The sequence below is a fragment of the Podarcis pityusensis genome, assembly GCF_964106645.2.
Source record: "Podarcis pityusensis genome assembly, chromosome: 13".
NCBI classification, from domain to species: Eukaryota; Metazoa; Chordata; class Lepidosauria; order Squamata; family Lacertidae; genus Podarcis; species Podarcis pityusensis.
This window is the reverse complement of record NC_138038.1, coordinates 43,403,157-43,427,857: the sequence shown is the minus strand read 5'-3', so window position 1 is coordinate 43,427,857 and position 24,701 is coordinate 43,403,157. Positions and strand designations below refer to the sequence as shown.

Genomic DNA, 24,701 nt, shown 5'->3' with positions numbered 1-24,701 from the left:
CACAGCTTTTGATGCATTGTCTCCCAAGATAGACAGATGACAACAACAGGATCCAGCACAGATCAAGCATGTCTCTGCCTCTCCAGCTTCTCAGCCTTCTTTCTGCTCAGCTCACTCACAACACACTCTCCTAAAATTCTCTCCAGCTGGCAGTTAGGTGAGAGGGAGAAAGCCCTATGGCACAGAGCAACTTCTTTGGTTATGCTGATGAAGGTACTTAAGTGGCCAGCAATGACCATTGGTTTAACAATATAATTCTCTATCTGCTTTTAACTCTTACTAGATACTAGACCCTAAGAATTCCAAGGAACTCAGGGTATCATACAGACTCACCCCTCCAAACCTACAGCAATACTGTCTGAGCCAAACCATACAAGACCTAAAGAATTTGTGTTAGGACCTGAGGTGGGGGAGGAATCTGGATCCTAACTTAAAATAGAATGTAAAAGACCAAGCAGGGAAACACTGACAGCCAGGTATTAAGTGTGTGTGTGTGTGTGTGTGTGTGTGTGTGTGTGCACGTGATGGGCTTCCTCTTCATATGTACATTTATTAATTTCATTTGAAGTCCAACAAGGTCTCAAGTCAAATCTCAGGTCTCAAAGCACTTAAATTGATGCAGTCCCAAAGCATGACTATAGTGAAATAGACAGGTTCTGGGTGCCTTTTCCTTCTGCATACTTCCCTGCTGCAGTCTTATGGTGGGGCTTCTGTTACGGATTATTATCCTCCCCTTAAGCATCCCTGTTTATTATTCTTGCCACTGTTGGTAATTTTTTCTCTTGCACTTCCTTCCAAAGAAGCTCAGGGCAGCAAACAACACAGCGATAAAACAACACAGATTTTAAAATAATCAAATTAAAGCATGTAAAAGCAGTTGCATATCCTCACAGCTAATAGCTTCAAGGTATACACTTTTCAAAGCATTCACCATTAAAACAGGCATTTTGTATGCATCTTCTATATGTTTTGTGCATTGAAAATACATTCCATAGGCTGCAGAAGTGCATCATCTGACTGGGGGTTGTTTTCTGATCCACAACAAGCATGTTTGGAAGCATAGGATTAAGGCCGTCCTCTATGGAAAACAAGTCAAACGAATTCCTACTCCATTCCAAAGTGCAAGGTGGTTGACCTTGGTCTGATCCAGCACTTTGACATTCTCACATGCCCTGGATCTACAGTTGGTATGTAAAACTGTCTCAGTCAGTGAAGGTTGGTGCCCATTGGGGCTGATCGGGCAGAAAGCAAGGAGACCAACAGTAGGTGGAGTCAGAGTCTATTGCTGGAGGAGCCAGAGCCAATAATGACTGCTCCCTGCTTAAAATGGGGGGTGCCCTTTGCGTGGACGCGCGCAGCCCCTAGATCTGGAGCGGCTCCAACAGCATAGGCTTGGCTTTGCCTTCCCTCAGGTGGGATACCTGGAGGTCTCCGCCTACCTCAGTCAGTTGTCCAATCCCACCTGGGGGAAGCGTTGCCAAGGAGACCAGGCCAGGTGGGGGAGGGATTACCTGCCCACGCAATAGAGGGAGGATCTTACCTGGGAATCCTCACTTGGCTCCAGAGCTTCTCCCACCCTACCCACCCTCAGTTAATGTCTTATTTTGCAGGTTAACTTTTCTTCACAGGTTTTGCAGGTTAACTTTTCTTCACAGGTATGTGGGCGCTGCTACGTTAAGGTCGCTGTTAAAGGGCCGGAAAGGAATTTCCCTGCATTGGCAGGTTTCGCCTTTCCCGTAGCAAAACGTCACAACTTTGGCGGTATCAGGCCTTGGGCGGAATCCTTTAGTCCATCTTCCTCTTTGCGGCGGCGATACCAGGGTTCCCCGTTAAAGGGGTTTCTGAAGTGAGGCTTTGACAGTACGCCGAAAGGTCATCATTGCTCTCCCCTGCGGCGGTGGCGTAACAGGGGTGGCTATCTCTGCTTGAACATATGTTCTCCAGGGCCGGCCCACCCCCCCCCCACACACACACTGGATAACCCTGATGCTCCCTAGGTCCCCGGCTGGGGACTGGGGAGGGAGAACGCCCAATGCCTGAGCCAAGGTCTACCCACATTTGAAATTTAATAAAGTTGTGGCCAATTTAACCCCATAGCACGTTGTCTTGAGTCATTATTCCACATGACGGGGGGGGGGGGAGACCGCTCGGGATCTGGGGACTCCGCCTGTCCACGCAATAGATGGAGATAACTACATTGAGACTAAGGAGGTAACGGCTGACAGCCAGTGACAGCCAGCTGGAAGTAAGGTGGGGGATGACTGATGGCAAGCTGAGCTTGGTGGAGCAATGTCCAATTTACTGGGTGTAGCAATACAACAGGAAATACTAAAGTGGCTGACAGCTCATACTGTCTGCTGACTCTTCCATTCTGGCCAAACCATTTCCAGTTTCTCTTTTGAGCAGTAAGTTCCCATGGTCCAGCAGCTGAGATCAGTTTAGACTTCCCAGTAAGGTGATTGTGAAAAGACGTGCTTCCCTGCTCGTTCTCTGAGCTTCTGTAGAAGACTCTTGTAGAGATTGCCTTGGAGGGGAAGACCATATTCAAAGCTAGAGATATCGAAGGAGAGTTTCCAAGGAGGTGGAATCAAGGTGGAGAAAGACCCCTCTCGACATGGAAGTTCTTTTTCTCGTTCCTGTGCTAGGTATGTCTTGCTACTTTCTGATAACCCCAGCCTCTGGTCCTGTTCTGCTCTGTTCTGTCCACTTACCATATTTGAATAGAGAAGCACTGGCAAGAATGAGCGATAACGGCAGCAACAAACACACCAGCTGCCTCAGAGGAAAAGGGTCTATTGCTTTTTATAAATTTCTTCACTTCCTTTCTTTCTCTGTCAACTGCTGTCATCTTTCTCTTTTCTTATCTTCTTTCACTCTCTGTCCTTCATCGCCTGCCTTGTCTTTGTTTTCTCTCTCCTTTCTCCTCTCACCTTCCACTTTTCCTGTTCTTTCTCTGTTGTCACTTGCGGTCATCTCAACTTTCACAATCTTCCTGTTTCCACTTCCTCTCCACTCATACTGTTTTCTACATTCTCTCTACCTTCTCAAACTTTTCTGTACTTCAGCCTTCTACTTCAATTCACCTGCTCATTATTGCCTTTTTATCTCCCTCTCATTTCCCTTCTTCCTTTGCTCACTTTCTTCCATCTCGTGTCATCTTCACTGCTGCCTTTAATTCACCTCTCTGTCATTTAGGACCCCTCCTAATATCAGCTTTCCTGAAATAAAAATGAACAGGGTTTCTGGGAAGGTTCATCACCCTCAGCACCCAATACAGACGGCAGTTGTTATTTGTTGCTCCTTGGTTGAAGTTTGAGGAAACTTCCCAGATTCTGCTACACTGAAGCAACATATTCGGGTAGTTCCATAACAAACAAAAAGCTTTTTTCTCCTTTTTCTACATAATGCCATTTTATAATTCTTTTTAAAAGCAACTAGATAAAACTAACCTTGATTCCAAATCAACACTGAAATATTAAAGATGCAAACTTACTTGAGAACAGGTCCAATTAAAATAAATAGGCCTTACTTCTAAGTAGACATGCATAGGATTTGTATGTTAATTTAATTACAATTACTAAGGTTCTCTCTCCCTGGTGAGCTGCATTTCCTTCCCCTTTCCTGTAGGTTTTGTTTTCTTTTTTACATCTTCTGTGGATGCCTTTCCCCCCCTTTCTCACAACTGCCGGTCTGCCTGCCCTCTCCATGTATCAACTTTCCTGAACTCAGATGTACAGAAAATAAAACTGATTTTTTTCCTCTCTCAGTACCCTCAGAACATAATACAGGCAGAAGTGGAGAGGGGAGGAGATATAAAAACCTCAACAGGACTGAACATAGGTAGAGTTCAGACATAACTACACAAAGCAACAATTTCATCTTATCCAGTATTTTAGGCATGTTTGCCCATTAAGTTCAGCTAGAATCTCCACACCATTTCCCCCCAACCCAATCCTTCTTTTCCAAGCAAATAGAAGTCATTGAATAGCAGTCTTTACTGGTGAATAAACCCTCACATCTCTAGAATTGGGGCTGCCTGGATTCATTGCTCCCTGAGTGTTTCACCACCAACAGCTGCAACCATTCCAGTGCTTCTTTTCTATACAGTTGAGTCCTGTGGCTTCTAGGCTTCACACCACAACCAGCTGTATATGATTCAGTGAGGCTGCAATAGTCAGTTAAATAGCCTCTTCTCAAGCCAGGCAGCGTGTTTCCACTATGTGGGAGCAAGGCTGGGCTGGTGCAAAATAAAGAGGGAACTCTCTCATACAACATACCTTCCAAGTGCCCTGGACACATCCTGTATTTTCTCACATAACCTCTGTGGCCATTTTGGGTGTCATGATCTGTCACGCTCTCACCTCAAAGAAACACTTTTCCCGGGGCCACGGCCCCACACAGCTCCCAAAAAGTCATGCTTTGGAGGCACGGTACAATATCTTGTGAGGCACGTGTCATGTGAGTCTCCCAGGAACACGTCCTCTTCCAGCTTTGCATCGGAAGAAGTTGGAAGGTAAGACATAAGAAAGGGGAATAAAAGACTGCAGCCTCCAGGTTGGACTGAAGGGTTTGCGTGGAGATGGCAGTTTTTCTGTGACCCGCCTGGCGTGGCCGTGCAGCCGACCTGTGGGTACAGACCCATTGGCTGAAGACCTAAAGCTAAGGTCTAAAGGGATATATTGTTGCAGCCTTCTTGAAGCTATGCAGGTCTGGGGTCTGGTCAATGCTTGGATGGGAGCCTACCTAATACATATGCTCCCTTGAGTCAAATATAACATGTAAATAATCATCCAGGCTTATTTAACCAGTTCCATCCCTCCTTTTTTATTTCTCTCTTTCAGTTTTCCTGCATCTTGTTCCACAGCCAGCATCATCTGCAGGTAACATTCCAACTTCTTGCCAGTGAGCTGTTGATGTGGAGAAGACCAGAGTGTCTCTAGAGGAGAATCCTTGTCTCTTTTGTGCTCTTTTAGCAACCCAGCACCCCCTCCGGCTGCTTTGTAGATCCCCCAAGTATGCTAGTAACTTCACTCTTATACGTGGGTACTTTCCAGAAGCAAACTGTACCAAACTTACAAACCCCAGTGCTACCTCCACCCCACTTTTGCAACATCATTGTGTATTATAAAAGCGAAGTCACCCTCCAAGTGTGAATCCTTATGTAGGTAAAATGAAACATATACAGTGGTAGGTAAAGGTAAAGGTACCCCTGCCCGTACGGGCCAGTCTTGACAGACTCTAGGGTTGTGCGCTCATCTCACTCTATAGGCCGGGAGCCAGCGCTGTCCGCAGACACTTCTGGGTCATGTGGCCAGCGTGACAATCTGCATCTGGCGAGCCAGCGCAGCACACGGAACGCCGTTTACCTTCCCGCTAGTAAGCGGTCCCTATTTATCTACTTGCACCCGTGGGTGCTTTCGAACTGCTAGGTTGGCAGGTGCTGGGACTGAGCGACGGGAGCGCACCCCGCCGCGGGGATTCGAACCGCCGACCTTTCGATCGGCAAGTCCTAGGCGCTGAGGCTTTTACCCACAGCGCCACCCGCGTCCCCATATACAGTGGTACCTTGAGTTAAGTACTTAATTCATTCTGGAGGTCCGTTCTTAACCTGAAACTGTTCTTAACCTGAAGCACCACTTTACCTAATGGGGCCTCCTGCTGCTGCCACGCTGCCGGAGCACGATTTCTGTTCTCAACCTGAAGCAAAGTTACTATTTCTGGGTTAGCGGAGTCTGTAACCTGAAGCATCTGTAACCAGAAGTGTATGTAACCCAAGGTACCACTGTACCCATGTTTAGGAGCAAAGCTGCTGGCATGCTTGGGGAAAACTGCAAGGTTTGCAGAAGTAAAAAATATATATATTTAGGAGGGGAGGGGATGGAATGAAAAGTCCTGAAGCAGAGCTGGGCTGAATAAGACAGTTTGCAGAAACACACAAATAAATTTTAAAAGTATGTGGGGTGGGGTGGAGTAACCTGGAACAGGGCAAGGCTAAAACAGAGCACCCCACACTGTGACAGTTCGTTTCGGGTTCCACTAGTTTGCCTGCCACTGAGATCCCTCTGCTTTTCTTCCAGGATCTCTCCCTCCACCCAAACTCTCGGTACAGACAAATTATCCCAAATACTTTGAAGGCGAGAGGGTTGTGCTCATATGCTCAGCTTTCCTAAACAGGACAGTGGAGGGATACAGGTTCTTCAATCAGGACGGGCAACAGATTCTCAAAATGGCTGCCGACCCTTATCAAAAGGGCAGACTGATTTTTAGGGCTGAAATGAGCAAGATGGGAAATTACAGCTGTGGTTACTGGATCGGGAAAGCTGATACAGAGGTCACATCTGCCCGAAGCAACTCCATCTCCCTACAAGTGAAAGGTAGGTTTCTAGTTCCTGGGACGTTGGTGGCCTGTTCCAATGCTGAGAAGCCTTAGTGATGATCTGTCCGATTCATTTTCTTCTCCTCTGCCACTTGCTACATCTGGTGTCCCCAATTTGTTGTCCTCTGACACCCCTCTTGATGACTGACAAGGGCCCATGCCCTCCCAGTTTTATCATTCTTTCTTTTTTAAGTGGGTTGTTTGGCTGGGGGTGTCCTCATTGCTAGCCGGTGGCCTGTTTCTTTTGTTTGTGCTTTGTTTTGGTACACATGTAGATATTTTGCATGGCTTTGGGGGGGGGGGGGGATAGAGTTTCTAGACATTGTCCATTCCTCCCCTGTGAAATGGGATTTGTTGTTGTTGCTGCTGCTCATGACTAAGAAATTGTCATTTCCCAATGTGAGCCTGGACCCAGAAAGTCTGGGGACCCCAGTGTTAGAAACCTACAGCCTTGCTCAGGGTGGGGTAAAGGTAAAACTAAAGGTACCCCTGACCATTAGGTCCAGTCATGGACGACTCTGGGGTTGTGCGCTCATCTCGCTCTATAGGCCGAGGGAGCCGGCGTTCGTCCGCAGACAGCTTCCGGGTCATGTGGCCAGCATGACTAAGACTGGTTCTGGAGAACCAGAGCAGCACATGAAAACACCATTTACTATCCTTTATCTACTTGCACTTGACGTGCTTTTGAACTGCTAGGCTGGCAGGAGCTGGGACTGAACAATGGGAGCTCACCCCATTGTGGGGATTCGAACTGCCGACCTTCCGATCGGCAAGCCCTACCTAGGCTCTGTGGTTTAGACCCAGGTGGGGTAGAGGTGGATAACTATGCAGAATACAAATGGCATGATTAGAAGAGTTTGGATTTGATATCCCGCCTTTCACTCCCTTTAAGGAGTCTCAAAGCGGCTAACATTCTCCTTTCCCTTCCTCCCCCACAACAAACACTCTGTGAGGTGAGTGGGGCTGAGAGACTTCACAGAAGTGTGACTGGCCCAAGGTCACCCAGCAGCTGCATGTGGAGGAGTGGAGACTCGAACCCGGTTCCCCAGATTACGAGACTACCGCTCTTAACCACTACACCACACTGGCAAATCACAGGTTTAAAATAAAGAACAAAATAAATGCCTTGGGTGGAAGGTGGCAGCCATCAGCTTAATCTTTCCCTCCCTAGAAACAATCTCAGCAAAAATCAGGCAAACACACATATACACTATTAGCTTTCGGGTGGGGGAACCTCTCACTGTTATCTAACACACTTTAAGGAGGACCCTTTCTGTACTTTTGTAGCCCTGAAAGTGTAGAATGAACAAACGTATTGCAAATGCACTCATTTGCTGCAAAAATAAAGCAAAAAAATTTCAGTGGTACCTCGGGTTAAGTACTTAATTCGTTCCGGAGGTCCGTACTTAACCTGAAACTGTTCTTAACCTGAAGCACCACTTTAGCTAATGGGGGCCTCCCACTGCTGCCACGCCGCTGGAACATGATTTCTGTTCTCATCCTGAAGCAAAGTTCTTAACCTGAAGCACTATTTCTGGGTTAGCGGAGTCTGTAACCTGAAGCGTATGTAACCTGAAGCGTATGTAACCCAAGGTACCACTGTTATAATAACCTTTTGGGAAAATTATAGCTTCAGGTGGCTATTTTCAGCAGAAAAAAACAGTGCCGAAGTGTTGTGCCTGCAAGGTGCCCCCGTCAATATGATGGAGGGAAGGAAGCTTTGCTGTATATATATGTGCTTCTCTAACTGGAATAATCTCTCAAGAGCTCAATGGCCTCTGCACACTAAGTATGACTTAGGTGAATATTAGTCCTTTTTTATGTTTTCAATTTTTTTACTGCAGAGAAGAGAAACTGAGTTTGCAGGAAGTTTCCCAGCCGCCCAAATAAAAAATGTTTAGGCAATTACTTTCATTCTTAGTTATCAGTTTCGGTGAAAAGAAACTAAACTTGTTGGGAAAATGTGGAAAGGAGCAGCAAAACCACTAAGTGGCAGCAAAGGCTAGGTTATGCAACCTGAATGCTCCTTTTGACTCTTTTCCTGCTAAGCTTCAAATTCAAATTTCCGGGTTGTTGCCAACTATTTAATGAGCCCAAATGAGCCGTGTTAATTAGCTATTCTGAGTAGTGCTAGCATTGAATAAAACCCCCAGATCCCTTTCATTGTACGTACAAAGTTGGATAGGAACATTTTAGTGCAACTCTGAGACAGGAGTGTGAACATGTTGGGAATGTGGGCTTGGGAGAGCACATCTTTGTTTGGAATTCTATCCTGCCATGTGATACCCAAAATCCTCCTGACACAGTGCATGTGGAAGGCATTGGGGCACCGCTGCTGATGGCTGTAAGTTGCCCACAGCTCACTTCCATAAAGCACCATTCTCAACACTCAAGCCTGATAGACCTTTATCTTGGTATTGGACGCTAGCATCACATTCTCCCATACCCTTTCGGAGAGGTGAGCCTTTGCCATAGCTGCCATGCCAATACGCTGATTATGGTGGAACCCAAGTGGAATCCAACACTGTCTACTATCTCAAGTGTATAGTCACCAGTGCTGATGCATGGAGTGCTGGTGACATCCTGACCCAAGATGTTGGTCTTTATCTGCATCTTTAGGCACACTTTGCCCTAATCTATGTATTTTTGTACACATCCCTTGCCTAGAGAACCGCATTTCAAAATTCAGAGAAGTGTGGCTGTGTTTTAGTTTTTCTGTAGTTTTAGAAAGTGCAAATCAGTTAGGTTCACCTTTATTTATTTTTTTAATGTTTTTATTAGCAATTTCAACATAACAACATATCAAAACATATCATATTCATTATTTCCCCCCTGTCTCCCCTCAAAGCCTCCCTCCCCCCCAGACTTCTCTCAGCTCCTCTCTCTGATTTCTCAACCCATATTATTCTCTGCATGTTATAAAATTGTACAAATCCTCACATTATCTATCTACCATGTTATCAATCAGTAAATCTATGTATGTTTATTCAAAATCTGCCAAGGAGTCCAATTCATTTTGTTGTCTTTTTATGTAATTTGTGAAAAGTTCCCATTCTTCTTTAAAGTCACAGTTGTCCTTATCTCACAGTTTGTATGTCAGTTTGGCCAGTTCTGCATAGTTCATAATTCAGAGAAGTGTGGCTGTGTTTTAGTTTTTCTGTCATTTTAGAAATTGCAAATCAGTTAGGTTCACCTTTAAATAGGAACTAAATCACATTTCTCCTCCACCCTTCAATTATTTCAATGCAAGCCTAAAATCTGATGTCTTCCCACCCTCTCTCTCCACCCACCCAACCATTGCAAGCATACTTCAGGGTGGAGGAGTTTAGCTAGCCGCTGTCTCTGTGTTACACGAAGCAATCTCAACCATGGGCATTTATCTTTCTTTCACAGAAGCCCCGGAAGCCCCCTCCCTCTCTTTAAACCCCAGCCTCCTTGAGTACAACCTGGGAGATAATGTCAGCCTTGTGTGCTCAGCTCCGCCTGAAAGAAAGGAAGTCAAGGAGTTCCAGTTTTATAGTGACAAAGAGGAAATATCAGTTGTGCCTCCATATGGCAATGTCTACACTCACAACATGAGCATCATGGAACCCAAAGATGTGGGGAGCTTCAGGTGTGGCTACGTAGTGGACCTCTCTGGAAGAAAAGTTATTTCAAAGAAGAGTAATTCTGTCACCATTGCTCAAACAGGTAATCTCCAGATCTATCTATCTATCATCTATCTATATCTGTCTGTCTGTCTGTCTATCATCTATCTGTCTGTCTATCTATCTATCTATCATCTATCTATCATCTATCATCATCATCTATCTATCCATCTGTCATCTATCTAATTTATTTATTTACCTGCCTTTAGCCAATAAAGGCTCTCAGGGCTGCTTGGGAGGGGGGAAGATCAATATTAAGGTGGGCCCTGCCCTCAGACTTACAATCCAAAAATAAAAAAGTCATGACATGCAAAGAAAAAGGGAGTCAAAGGGAGAAGGAAAATGCAAGCTGAAATAAAAGTTCTTAAAGTTGCAGATCTTACTGCGAAGTTAACAAAAGGAATTCTTCACTGGTGACTCCTTGTTGTCTTCTCGTTGATAAAGAACACACTTTGTTTTGAAGCACTCTTCCTCCACAGATCACATGTGAGAACAGAGCCAATGGCCAGCCAGGAGAGTAGGGCAGCTTCTACCACACAGTTATTTCCCAGACATGCTGCTTGAGTTGCATTTGACAATCCCCACTAGAAATGGTTCCCTTCCATCACAGATGCACAAACCTTTGACTGGATTTTTCCAGCTGGCCGTGGGGAAAGCAGGGAATGGGGCAATGCTATCTCTCTTGCAAACCTATCTTCCATAGATTTGGTTGCGAGATCAGGAATTGATAAGAAATGGAAATCACATGGCGAGATTCTGTAGAAATAACACTCGGAGCGTCTGCCAAAATGACTAAGAAGCATTGGATTGTCCAAACCAATATCCACAAAGTCTTATCTGATTCTGAATAAGAGAACCCAACTTCGGTGAAATGTGGCATCTTTTCATTACACTCTGTAACCAGAAACTCTTTTTCTTAGTCAACGGGAACTTAGACAACTTTTCCAGCTGGAAACGGATGGCGGCCATTGGTGGCTCCTTCTTCACCATCAACAGCCTCATCTTCCTCATCTCCCACTTGTGTTTTTAAACCACAGGTAATTGAAATGAGTAAACATTTCCTTTCTAATATGTACTTTGGAGCAGGTGTGGCCCAATACATTTTTTGTGGTTGAAGTAAGGGTTTAAGATGATTCAGTTTCACTGAAAACCACTGTGGTGTTAGATGTGTGATGGTGGCCTTGAGGCCTTCGAAGACTTGAGCCTTCCATCATGCAAAGCAGAGATGAGGAACTGTTGCTGGACTATGTCCCCTACCATCCCAGATTATTGGCTTTGCTGGCTGTTGAAGCCCAGCAACATCTAGGTGGCAACAGGTTATCCATCCCTGACAGAGCCCAGAGATGTCTTCCTCGATTGACCATGACATTCCAGGATCACTTTCTCACCACCTGTGGAGGCTGCGGGGAGTGGGGGCATTGCCTCTGCGGCTTTCTGTGTGGCAAAGGATTCAGGATCATGACATAGGGATAGTTATATCTCAACCATTGGGACATGAGTGGCGCTGTGAGTTAAACCACAGAGCCTAGGACTTGCCAATCACAGGGTCGGTGGTTCGAATCCCCGCGACAGGGTGAGCTCCCATTGCTCGGTCCCTGCTCCTGCCCACCTAGCAGTTCGAAAGCACGTCAAAGTGCAAGTAGATAAATAGGTACCGCTCTGGCGGGAAGGTAAACGGTGTTTCCGTGCACTGCTCTGCTTCGCCAGAAGCGGCTTAGTCATGCTGGCCACATGACCCGGAAGCTGTACGCCGGCTCCCTCAGCCAATAAAGCGAGATGAGCGCCACAACCCCAGAGTCGGTAGCGACTGGACCTAATGGTCAGGGGTCCCTTTACCTTTATATCTAAACCAGCCTGGGTCCCACCACCTCTCTAGCAAACTTATTTATTATTTATTTATTTATCTATCCGAACTGGTCACATTCCCAAAACATTCCACCTTAAGCACCACAAAACTGGGAGTTAGGGAGGGAAATGGTTGGTCTGGGTTGCATCTTTGCCTTGAAGTTATGATCCAGGGAAGCCTCTCATCTCTTGCTATTTTTAAAATCATTTTTAGGTCTCCTCTTCAGGTGACTGTAATAGTCCTCTTTGCCCGACTGATGGTGGTCTGACCTCAGCTCTTCATCATTCACCAAATGAGCCAGCTTCCTCCATAAATCACATAACCAGGAGGAGAAATCTGGATCCATCTTCCACAAAAGAGCACAAACAGAGGGCTGTGGGGTGGAAACCAAGTTCTGGGGCATGACATTTGCAGTGGAAATCTTTTTGATTGCTCTGTCTCTACAGGCTTTATCACATATTATAAGTGACTTGCTGCAGCAATTGTTTCAGGGGAGGGGGGAAAATTGATGGCTTTGAACAATCATTTTGTTGTGTAAACCTGTCACAGGAATGAGGACCTTCTGGCCCTGCAATGTTGTTGAATTTCAATTTCCATCAGCTTCAGCCAGTTTCCTGATCCCTGCTCTAACATGCGGCTTCCCCCCTCCTCCTTTTTTTAAATGAAAAAAAAAACCAATTCATTGAAAGCAATGACTACAACAACTCAGGTCCTTCCAAACTTTGGGACAATTGCTTTGAAACTTGTACTTTTCTTTTCAACATTCTCCTCTCAGTATTAGTGGCTGTCTGATACACCTAGATCAGCCCTAACATTTGTAAATATATTTCACTCCCTCAATAAACATGAACAATTTTTACATTATTATTATAATCATTTTGCTAAAAACAACAACAGAAAGAAAGAAAGAAATATCAGTACCACAATAGTTGCAATGAAACTAGACAGGGTGTCACTATGGGAAATGAGCATGCTCTCTATCAAACAAACATGTCTCTTTCTGGATTCTTTCTAAGTATTATTATTATTATTATTATTATTATTATTATTATTATTAACAACATATTATTATTAACATTATTAACATTGAAGATCCCAGGGTGGTTTACAATGCCTACTAATAAATACAGATAGTATTCTGCAATCAGAGACATATTCCTGGCTGCTGTTTGGTGATCCACTCTTCACTCCCCTTTTTCATTGTGCATGAAAAGGTTTAAAAAGTAATGCCTGCGCTGTCTTCATCACACTCAGCACTGCTAGCATTTTGCAGCAGTTCACTTTCCACCAAATACCACGTTGTCCATCTCACTATTGTCTGCTATGCACACACACACTCACTCAAGAAAAATCTGGGAAAATGTGTCATCTGACTGGGGGGTTGTGTTCTGGACTGAAACAAGCAAGTTTGGAAGTGTCAGACTGAGTTAGTCTATCAAAAATGGATCTCCCACTGGATTGATTGGAACTAAGGTGGCAGGCAGGTGGAGCCTGGCTAACAGCAAGGTAAGTTTGGTGGGGCAGTGACCCATTTGCCCCAATGCACCAGCCTCCACTGGCTCCAATTCTCTCCTGCAACAAAACCTCTTCTCTCTGCATTTCTGCTGGGTGGAGCAGATCATGTGTTGAGCACACGAACAAAACAGGAATTATCAATGCAGTTAGCAGGTCAAGTGCTGACTCCTCTAGTCTGGCTGGACCTATTTCCATTTTCTATTTTAGGCAGCAAAGTCCCTCAGTCCAATGGCTCTTTCCCCAATAATGACTGCATTTCCCCTCTGGGCGATTATGCAAATATGGGCTTCACTGATGTTCCTCCACCCTCCTGTAAAGACACTTTAAGGGTCTGCCTTGGAGAGGAAGGGTGATATAAAAACTGGCGATACCAAGTTTCCAAGGAGGTGCAGTCCAGGTGGAGAGAGATCCTTCTCAACATGGAGGTTATTCTTCTGGTTCCCATGCTAGGTATGTTGCTACTTTCTTTCTCCCCCAACCTCTTCTTCTACCACTCCTTTCTCCTGGATTTTAATTCCTGCTTTGATCCATCATAAAAGAATCATATTGATAAATTTTTAAACTGGCTTCAGGGCTAGCAATTGCTGAGAACACGCTCTGACCCATAGGAGCCAACTCCTAGGAGGTGAGGGGTCTTTGGACCCCCCCAACAAAATATTTGAGGGGGCCACCCCCCAAGTTGATGGGCATTGCCATTCAAGTGGTGTGTGTGCACAATATCACGGCCCTGCAGGTATTTAAGCTTTCCCTGGGCATAGCGCCAAGTGTCACTACTGGCCAGTTGGCATTGTGCCCAGTGGAATGCCCCCTAAATTCCTGCTCCCTAAATTGGCCATTATGGCAGCAGGAGGATGATCCAGCCTGCTAGAGGCCAGTTCACAAATGAGATACAGTGCCAGCCCGCCCGAGGAGGGCAAACAGACTTCTCAGTTGCATCCTCACTAGCGATAGCTGAGAATTTAAATTCAGTTCAGTGCCAGCCCGCCCGAGGAGGGCAAACAGACTTCTCAGTTGCATCCTCACTAGCGATAGCTGAGAATTTAAATTCAGTTCATGTTAATAGGTGAACCGACCTAATTCACATGTTCCCAAACAAGACATGAAACAGAAACACAACCATCCTTCAAAATTCACATTTTCCAAATTTTGAAGGGCAGTTCTGCAGCCAAGCTACGCGTGCAAAAGTACATGCGTACAATATGCATGTAAGCATTCTTATGAATGCATGTATATAAAAATAAACGTGGAGGGGAGAATCATGCAAAATGCATCATATTATTGAAAACCGTTTTCCACAAAAAGGCATATTAAGTTAATTGGATACAGAAAATGCTGCATATTAAGAGAAACTAAAATACTCCTGAAATTTCATGAGGATTGGGGGGGCTAGAAACAGATGTGGAAATGTGCGAAGCAGAACTTAACAGCTGAGTAATGAGAAGCAGCTAGTAACCATAAATGCTCATCTTTCATCCTGGACTATGTCATGGTATGTATGCAAATATACAAGTCTGTTATTTCTACCCTCGTCATCCTTTCTGTCAGAATAATAAACACACACAGAAAGAGGAGGGGGGGCTATGGAGCCTCTTACACTTGACATTCTCTAGGGCTCAGCATACCTGGTCCTCCTCTGCCTTGCTATCACTGCCAGCGTTCACCCACTATCGCTGTACAAGCAAGCAACAACAACAACAGTGAGGGATTGACAGCAGTGCCTCCCACCTGCCTTGTGCTTCTCCTCTGGGTGGTAATGTGGATGAGGCTCAGAGGCAACTGGAATGGGCAGCAGTGATTTGGGCAGAGGGAGGAAGAGAGCCCACTGAGAGACACCCTCTTCCCATACAGGAGGAGACAGAGAGTCCATAAGGGGGCACTGTGGGAGCTTTGCTCATCCCTCCTAAAGAAAATCGAGAGCCTGGCTAGAGGTCTCTTCTTTTTAGGAACATCAGAGCAAAAGTGTGTAAGGATTGCCTTGGTGGATAAGACTTGGGTATGTGCTTTAACACTCTTTAATTGGTAACACCAATTGGTAACACCCATATGGTGCAGCCAAAGCCTGCAAAGTTGAACTTCTCAGTCGGACCATTCCTGTGTTATGTCCAGTCACTGCGATACTTGGGAGAGGCCCTCTTAGTAGTGCCTTATGCTCATGAGGTTCATCTTACATGCGCTAAGAAAAGGACACCTGAGTGTGGTAGCACCTGTCCTTTTGAAGTGCCAGAAAACATCAGGCAGACACCTCCAGCATCATCAAAACTCATCCATCTTTCCTAGGGGGCTGATTCAGCATACTTGACATTTAATTTATCGGACCTACTGATTTGTGATGTGTTTTGTACTTATTTCAAGAATGTGATTTTTGTTTATACTATGCTCTTTACCATAATTATCTTTCCCCCCGTAATGTTGACAACATAGTTTTGTTTTGTGGGGGCTGAATAATGCATAGGGATTTGATGCTGCAGCCTTCCTGAAGCTATGCAGGTCCCAGAGTCTGGTCAGTGCTTGGATGGGAGCCTCCCAATGAACCTTACATGTGCTCCCTTGACATAAATCTAACATGTAAATAATCTTCAGATCAAATCAGTTCAAACTTCCAGGCCTATTAAACATGCCTCATCCCTCCTTTTTACTTCTCTCTTTCAGTTTTCCCTCATGTTGTTCTACAGCCAGCATCATCTGCAGGTAACATTCCAACATCTCCACAATGAGTTGTTGATGTGGAGAAGACAAGAGTGTCTCTAGAGGAGAACACTTTTCTTTTGTTCAACTCTTAGAGCCAACTTCCCCAACCTGGTGCCCTCCAGCTGTTTTAGACGACAACTTCCACTATCCTCTGCTGATCATACAGCATAAAAGTAGCGAATTTTAACATTTTTATTGCAAAAATCACACTGTGAGGAAAATCAAATTCCACTTGTCAAATGTGACCCACAAGGCTGATACTGATAAAGATCTGGCCTGTGATGCCAGAAAGTTTCCCACTGCCCCCTGGAGTAGGACTTGTGATATCCAGGTTCAAATTCCTTCTCCAGCCGTGGAGCTCAGTGCGTGATGTTGGGCCAATCAGTAACAGACCCTCCAAATTTCCAGATATGTCCCTGATTCAGAGAAGCTGTTCTGGTTTCTGATTTGATCCTGGAATGTCCCACTTTTCCTTAGGATGTCCCTATTTTCATTGGAGAAATGTTGTGGGGTATGCACTAACTCTCAGCCTGACCTACTTTACAAGGTTGTTGTGAGGTGAGGAAAAGTGTGGTGTATGCTCACTTGGTTTACCACAGTTTTACCTGTTGTATTCTGATGAGTACATTCAGTGAGTTCTTATAGGGGATATTCCAAAATATCACTGCCCACACCTGTAGTCTGAAGTGGTACAGTCCCGAATCCCACCACCTTAGTCTTCCTCCTCATTTTTGTGCAATGTTGCTCCAACTTTCCATGAAGAGACTGTAGAAAGCTTCTAATTCCCAGGACAGCTTATGTATTGTAATAGAATTCTATATACTAACAGTGATCTGACTCTCCATGTGTGGGTCCTAATATAGCGAAAACGACACCAGAAAAAGGGAAGTTACCAGCAGGCATTGGGGGAACCTCACGTTTGCAGAAGTATAATAAAATATTTCAGGAAAAGCACGAGGGGGAGAAATGGAATGGAGCATTCTGTAAGGGATCTGGTCTGCATAGCGTGTTCTCCTTCATGGAGAGCACGTGTTGCGGTGGGGGCTGCCAGGACACTCCAAAGTTGGGGGGCGGGCTAATTGATTGTTGGCCACTGATACGATTGGGGCTTCCCTTGTTGTTGGGAAGAAGTTAATGTTGCCATTTTTTGATTGACAGCCAGAAATAGTAAAACTCCTTGCACGAGGCTAGAGCTTCCTCTTTTCGCCCGTGCATCAGATTGCCCGTCCCTCCCTCCCTAGAATAGGGTTGTTCGTTTTGACCTTGCTGTGCCTGTCATGGGGTCGTCTGCTTTGGAGCGGGGGCCTGGTAGGAATTTTGTCCATCTGGCTGATTGACTGGGGCCATTTGGTTTTTGCCTACTGCATAGCAAATCGTCACAACTTGTAAGGTTGGCGGTTAGGCATTGGTTTATGGTTTGGTTGGTTGAGGGGCATGGATTGGCTGTGCCTGCCCCTCTAATGCTGCTGCTGCAAGAGATTCCGTTAAAGGAATTGGGGACTAACTATTGCTTGTCCACTCTGTCAAGGGGGCTCGGGCCATAGCAATGAGCTCCTGGTTGCATTTGGGATGAGGGCAGGTTCCCTGCTCCGCGTAACCCCCAAGTGTATTCCCCCATTCTGACTTTCGCATCGTGCGGAATGTCAGTCTGTCCCCCATGGTGGGGGCAGATAGTCACAACCAATGCCTACGCAACCACTAACAAATTTGTATTTTAATAAAGTTGTGGCCAAAATTATGCCAAAAATCTTAAACAAAAACTTCTGTGTGATGTGTGAGTTATTGGGGTGGACCTGGGGACCTCGACACGCAACTCATGGTTTGCAGAATTTTAAAGAAGCATGTGGGGGGGGGGTGGAGTAACTTGGAAAAGAACAAGGATAAAACAAAGCACCCCACACTGTGACAATTCATTTCAGGTTCCTCTTCTGTGCCTGCCACTGAGACCCCTCTGCTTTTCTTCCAGGGGCTCTCCAACCCCCCAAACTCTCGGTACAGCCAAATTATCCTGAATACTTTGAAGGCGAGAGGGTTGTGCTCATATGCTCAGCTTCCCCAAACGAGACGGTGGAGGGATACAGGTTCTTCAATCAGGACGGGCAACAGATTCTCAAAATGGCTGCCGACCCTTATCAAAAGGGCAGACTGGTTTTTAGGGCTGAAGCAAACAACACGGGAAATTACAGCTGTGGTTCCTGGATGGGGAAAGCTGACACAGAGGTCACATCTGCCCGAAGCAACTCCATCTCTCTACAAGTGAAGGGTAGGTTTCTAGTCCCTAGGACATCAGTGGTTTTGTGCCAGAAAACCCCTTGGGGCATATATTAGTTTCCGACTTCTACTTTCATCAGGGAAGCAGTTCTAGGGAAAGTTTTCGATCTGCATGGGAGATTCAACCTGTATTCAGAGGAGGTGCTCTGTAGGGCCAGCCTACCCATGAGGCAATGTGAGGTGACTCCCTCAGGCAGCAGAATCTATAGGGGCAGCAGATCTGGCCTCCCAAGAATGGGTCAGCCACTGCTGCGTCCACAATGACAGCTGTGGTGTCCTCCTTGTGGGCTGGATCTGCCGCCTACTTGGCTGCTGCCTCACAATGCCAACTCTACAGCAGTCTCTTGGTGAATAGGAGGTGCTGTTCCCATCCATGTTCCCTGTGTAGATCTTCACTAGGACTAGAGAAATGGACACCATTTTGTGGTTTGCCTCAGGTGCCAAATTGTCTTGGGCCAGTCTGGATGCTCTGCAATAGCCATTGCATTAACTCTGATCAGCAGAACCTGGCCAGAACTTCATGGACTACAGCAGCAAATCCTAACCACACCAGGTAGCAGAAAATACCAATTTATGCAGTCTCTGTGCTTATTTTGACAGTTCCCTGTCTGTAAAGTTATTTGAGAGGCCTGTTTTTTTGCAAGCCATTAACTGAATGTAGATGGATTATCTGGCTGCAAAAGTGCATTGCAAATTTCAAAGGGTGTGAGAGGTTCGGTTAGCATGTGGTTTCAGAAAATGCAACTGGATGAGATTTCTTCCCCAACCTTTGCGTCCTTTCACCTTGTCAAAAATTAACCTAAAAACAGACATCTGAATCTGCATCCTCTCTCAATTTCTCTCTTCCCACCCAACCATTGCAAGCATATTTCAGGATAGAGGAGTTAGTATAGCTGCTGGCTCCGTTACATAAAGGAATCTCAACCTTGAGTGTTTATCTTTCTTTCCCAGAAGCCCCGGAAGCCCCAGCCCTCTCTTTGAACCCCAACCTCATCAAGTACAACCTGGGAGATTTGGTCAGCCTTGTGTGCTCAGCTCCACCTGAAACAAAGAATCTCAAGGAGTTCCAGTTTTATGGCGACTGGATTAGCGTCTCAGCTGTGGCTTCATACGGCAACATCTACATCTACAACATGAGCATCATGAAGCTCAAGAATGTGGGACTCTTCAGGTGTGGATACGTAGTGCTTCTTTCTGGACGGAAAGTTATTTCGAAGAAGAGTAACCCTGTCACTGTTGTTGGACCAGGTAATCTTTGGGTTTGTTTATTTATTTATGGCATTTACACCCCTTTGCCAAAAAAGCTCTCCCAGAGCTGCTTGGCAGGCAGGGGGGACAGTATTAATACCCACCCTGCCCCCAGGCTTACCTAGGGGGGGAAGAGTGGGAGGGAGAAGGGGAAAACAAGCTTAAGCAAACGCTCCTATAGTTGCAACTCTTATAATGTAGTTTGCCCAATCTACAAGGACTTAAGAGCAGCCTTGTTCAAAAATTTAAATATCCCAGGTGAGAGGTGTTTGATTAGCTGTTTATTAGGGGACAGGTCCCCCTACACTTCTGAAAAAGTGCTTGTTTTGCATTTAGGGTGGCAGTGTTAAGGAAAAAAGCTTGTGGGACAGGTAAGCTAAATTCTTCAAGGGAGCAAAATCTTTTCTGGCAGAATGCCTGCCTTTAATAGTTATTTTAACTGTGCAGTGTATTTTATTCTTTGTAATGCATTCATTTTCTGTATTTTTCATGATGGCTTTCACTACACAGATAAATAATAATATTCGTATTCATATAATGCATTTACCCTCCTCCCTTCCTTATGTCAGTGGTGGCTTTGGCCTCCCAAAAAACAATCTACCCTCCCCAGATCAGACCCAGGAGCAGAGCAGGTGACCATGTTCCATCCAGGAGGAAGGAGTAGCTCCTACCGAATCGTAATTCCTCATAAACGCTTCCCTTCTGCTGCTTGAATTTCTCAGGCAGTCTTTGGGGAAAGCATGCGTAATGCTATCTCTCATGCTCATGTAATTCTCAGGTTTTGAGATCAGGATTAGATAGGAACAATGAATCACACAGGGCAATTCGATAACAATCTCACTGATAGGAGTCTGCCAAAATGACTAATAGGCATTCTGAGGCCCAAACCGGAATTACGAAGCCTTATCTGATTCTGAAAAAATGGCACCCGACCTACTCAGCAAAATGTGGCAACTTTTCATTGTACTCTGTAGCCAACAGCTCTTTTACCCCTTGTCTACTTAGGCACCAGATGGGAACGGATGTTGGCTATTGGCGGGTCCTTCTTCACCATCAACAGCTTCATCTTCCTCATCTCCCACTATTGTTTTTAAACCACAGGTAAGTAATGCACTTTCTGCAGAAAATCCCCATGGATTAAAGGATTTCCTTTCCCCCCACACTTTAGGAAGAGTACTTTGGGACAGGTGTGGCCCAAAACATTTTTTATGGTTGGGGTGGGCGGGGGAGAGAATGGCGTCACTGCCACCCCAGTCCAAACACACACACACACATACGTGGCAACAGTCATTCAGATCTTCGTAACATCCAGATTATATCACTGTAGCACGTGCTACTGAGTCTGGAAACTGCACTCTGGCTTCCAGGTGTCTGGAACAGTTGCTTCAGAATGTAGGAGCCAGATTGTTATCTGATAGGAAGGATACAGCGTGGCGTTGTCTCGTCTCCAGTGGCCGCCTCTTCATTTCCAGGGCCATTTCAGAGTGGCGGTCTTGATGCGGAGAGCCCTGAAGCAGGTGCGAGGAACCTCCAGATCTAGTTGAACTCCATCCGTCACCAACCCCCAGCCAGCATGGCTAGTTGTTAGGGCTGATGAAACCCAGTAATACAGTCAAACCTCTGTTGTCAGACGTAATCTGTTCTGGAAGCCCATACGGCTTCTGAAATGTTCGACAACTGAGGCACGGCTTCCGATTGGTTGCAGGAGCTTCCTGCCCTCAAGCGGAAGCCGTTTCGGATGTTCGGCTTCCGAAAAACATTCAAAAACCGGAGCATTTACTTCCGGGTTTTTGGCGTTTGGGAGCCAACCCGTTCCAAAATGGAGGTGTTTGGGATCCAAGGTTTGACTGTAGCGGGAAAACCACAGGCTCCAAACTAGCCTCTCTCTCTCTCTCTCTCTCTCTCGCTCGCTCGCTTCAAGTTATTATTTTTGCTACTGTGTGTAGTCAAAATCTGTCTGAATTGGTCCGATTCTGAACTCATTCCACTACAAATGTCACGGGATTTGGAGTCGGGGAAGGAAAGGGTCTTCCTGGGTTGAATTTTTGCTCTGATGTTATCATCCAGGAAAGTCTCTCATCACTTGCTATTTTAAAAAATCATTTTCAGGTCTCCTCTGCAGAGGACTGAAATAGCCCCTTTGCCTGGCTGATTGCAGTTCTACCCTTATCAGCTTCTCTTCAATCAGATTGCGATATATTGCTTCATTCATCAAATGAACTGGCTTCCCCCACAAATCACATTTCACAGAGGGAAAACCTGGTTCCTCCCATCATGAAAAGAGATTGTTTTGATGGTGTTTCATTTTACGGACATTATTACATTTGTAAACACATATTACCGATTCCATTAACTTGAGCAAAACAATTTTAATATTCTTTTAAAAAAGAGAGAGAAAGGAAAAATCAACAGCACCACAGTAGTTTCAATTAAAATAGATTTTGAGCATTGTTATGGGAAACTAGCATGCTCTCTTTCAATCAAACCCTTCTTTTTAATGAATTATTTCTAAATATGCATACTAATAAATACAGTTTGTATTCCACAATCATAGATACATTCCTGGCTGCCACTGGTGATCCAGTTTTTAACCCCTTCCCATCACAAGGTGGGTGAAAGAGTGTAAAGTAAACAGACAGATGTCCCACACTTTTGTCAGGATTCCTATTGGGTTCCTCTCTGCCCCTGCAAATCCTTCACAAGCCAAGGCTGGTTTGTGCCTAAGGGAGAAACTGCTCTGGGCCACTGTATGACTTGCAATGCTGGCCACCAAGTCATGTGTTGAAAGTTGTCTCCAACAAAGGAGTGCTCTGAGTAGACCCGTTTAATTCAATGGGCTTACATTAGTCATGTTCCTTCATTGAAATGGGTCTATTCTGAGTCATGGACTTCAGCTAATGCTGAGTCACAATGTTTAAACCAGCTGTTTCAGTGCTTTCGCAGAATGACATGAGCTAGAGAATGCCTCTCTGTGACTGAATTAACCTTTGAGGTAGGCAAATGCCTCCCCCCCCACACACACCTTTTCTTGACTTAGCTTAAAGATGCAGTCCATCTTTCTTAAAAACAACTATTTCAAATGCAGGGCCAACCCAAGACATTCGGCTGATTGAGGCGAAGGATAAGATGATGCCTCTGTCTCCAGTAGCTGACTGGCAATAGTTTTTTATATTTTATTTTTTCATTTACCGTATTTTTTGCTCTATAAGACTCACTTTTTCCCCTCCTAAAAAATAAGGGGAAATGTGTGTGTGTCCTATGGAGCGAATGCAGGCTGCGCAGTGATCCCTCTTGTTGTTCTGGCTTCTGAGATTCAGAATTTTTTTTCTTCTTGTTTTCCTCCTCCAAAAACTAGGTGCGTATTATAGAGCGAAAAATACGGTATATCCCACCGTTCCTACAAGGAGCTCAAGGAGACATAAATGTTTCTCACCACAAATGTGTGCAGTAGACTTAGCTGAGAGAATGTGTCTGGCCCAAGGGTCGCGCTTCATCACCAATCTGGATTCGAACCCTGATCTCCCAGGTCCTAGTCTGACACTAGCCACACTGAAAGTTGCATATGAATTCAACTCAAAAAGCATGCCAGAATATGAAGTCCAGGTCCAGATGTGTGACAACAGAGAGGAATGGGCAAGGTCTCTGGGGGTGCTGTCGGTGCTGCCCCCAGAGACCTGCCATCTGAATTGGCCACCTATCTGTGTCCAACGGTAGGACCGGGTCAGTTCAAGTGGCAGTTTGGCTGCTCTGTCCACATTCCTAGGACTGGATGTGTGACTCAGCATCATTCCTGAGGGCATTCTGTCCCAGGAATGTGGCCTTCAAGCGGCAGCCAGGTTTTGTTTTGTTTGTCTTGAGAAAAAGAAGGAGAAGGAGAAGGCAGCTTTCGCCACCATGTATTTAAGGTAAAACGAAAATACCTGAAATTTGCTGGCATTGCCAAAAGTTGCCACATACATATACAGTGGTACCTTGGTTCTCAAACTGAATCCGTTCCTGGAGTCCATTCGACTCCCAAAACCGTTCAAAAACCAAGACGCGGCTTCCAATTGGCTGCAGAAGCTGCAGGAGCTTTCTGCACTCAAGCAGAAGCCGCATTGGAAGTTTGGCTTCCAAAACACGTTCTCAAACCAGGATACTTTGGCTTCCAAAACACGTTCGCAAACCAGGTTTGTTCGGGAGCCAAGCCGTTCGAGTACCAAAGTACCACTGTACACTTTTGAAGGAAACTAATGGTCCTCCAAAAGAAGGGAGAGGGAACTTTGACCCAACTTCACTTTCAGATGCCTACACAAAAGTGAAATAGACAGCTTTCAGCATATTGTAGAGAAAGTGTATCTTGGAGGAGTTCACTCCTATTTTGCTGAAGGGTCTGGGTTCCCCCCCATTACCAGTGGCAGAGCCACATTGAGCTAGGTCCACCACCACTGAGAGCTAAGATCTCAGAGAGGGGAGGGAAATAATACACTGCTCAGCCACAATTGACCATCAGGGTGGTGTGTGTTGAGTGGGTGGCAGATGGATCTACCTGCCTTGAAGGAGAAGCTGCTGGGGAGGGGGATGACCTCCAATGCACCCTTTTGCCTTTCAACCCTGTGATATTTTGGCCAGCATGCAGACGGACAGCTCATAGTCCTTTTTCTGAGACGGGGATAGACAGTGACACTGGAACCAGCCGTGTCTCAAGAGTGTGACTAGAGCCATGATGAAGCAGAAAAAGAATCCCCATCCAAGGTCACGCCTTACAGTCATCTCTCCGATTTCACTAATGCAAATTGTATTGCATAACAAACAGAGCAGGATGCAATCAGGATTGGTGGAGGGAAGGAGGGCAGAGAAGAGAAGGCAGTCATCTTACCAGCTGGTTGCCCACTTAAAGGAGGGTTGATGCTGGGGAGAGTGCTACCAGCGGTTGATGAGGCTTGAAGTGTAAATGTATTGGGGGGGGGGAATCACTAGCCCACTTGATCAAAATGTTTCTGAGTGATATACAGTGGTACCTCGGATTAAGTACTTAATTCGTTCTGGAGGTCCGTACTTAACCTGAAACAATTCTTAACCTGAAGCACCACTTTAGCTAATGAGGCCTCCTGCTGCCGCTGCACCGCCG

The 24,701-nt window shown here is 45.5% G+C and overlaps 2 protein-coding genes across 3 annotated transcripts; both read left to right on the top strand.

The window, feature by feature from the left end:
- The first annotated feature begins 2,397 nt into the window (after positions 1-2,397).
- Positions 2,398-12,736, top strand: LOC308461111 (immunoglobulin superfamily member 1-like). The gene is made up of 6 exons (XM_080977742.1): positions 2,398-2,645; positions 4,842-4,880; positions 6,078-6,374; positions 9,770-10,066; positions 10,944-11,060; positions 12,083-12,736. Exons 1-5 carry the CDS (start codon positions 2,615-2,617, stop codon positions 11,051-11,053), a joined length of 774 nt encoding a protein of 257 aa, XP_080833868.1. The 5' UTR covers positions 2,398-2,614; the 3' UTR covers positions 11,054-11,060; positions 12,083-12,736.
- A 941-nt stretch (positions 12,737-13,677) lies between these two features.
- On the top strand, positions 13,678-22,139 carry LOC308461112 (uncharacterized protein). Of its 2 annotated transcripts, XM_080977743.1 has the most exons (6): positions 13,682-13,834; positions 16,034-16,072; positions 18,039-18,335; positions 19,295-19,591; positions 20,597-20,692; positions 21,701-22,139. In XM_080977743.1, exons 1-5 carry the CDS (start codon positions 13,804-13,806, stop codon positions 20,683-20,685), a joined length of 753 nt encoding a protein of 250 aa, XP_080833869.1. In that variant the 5' UTR covers positions 13,682-13,803; the 3' UTR covers positions 20,686-20,692; positions 21,701-22,139. The 2 variants fall into 2 exon arrangements, with proteins under 2 accessions (XP_080833870.1, XP_080833869.1); XM_080977744.1 differs by lacking the exon at positions 16,034-16,072 and having other exon boundaries at positions 13,678-13,834.
- The last annotated feature ends 2,562 nt before the right edge of the window (positions 22,140-24,701 follow it).

Bases quoted from the DNA above. Each gene is read 5' to 3' on its own strand.
- LOC308461112 (XM_080977743.1), top strand. From the start codon at position 13,804: ATGGAGGTTATTCTTCTGGTTCCCATGCTAG. The intron at 16,073-18,038 runs GTAACATTCCAA...CTTTTCTTCCAG, and splicing joins ACAGCCAGCATCATCTGCAG to GGGCTCTCCAACCCCCCAAA. The intron at 18,336-19,294 runs GTAGGTTTCTAG...TTTCTTTCCCAG, and splicing joins CATCTCTCTACAAGTGAAGG to AAGCCCCGGAAGCCCCAGCC.
- LOC308461111 (XM_080977742.1), top strand. From the start codon at position 2,615: ATGGAAGTTCTTTTTCTCGTTCCTGTGCTAG. The intron at 4,881-6,077 runs GTAACATTCCAA...CTTTTCTTCCAG, and splicing joins ACAGCCAGCATCATCTGCAG to GATCTCTCCCTCCACCCAAA. The intron at 6,375-9,769 runs GTAGGTTTCTAG...TTTCTTTCACAG, and splicing joins CATCTCCCTACAAGTGAAAG to AAGCCCCGGAAGCCCCCTCC.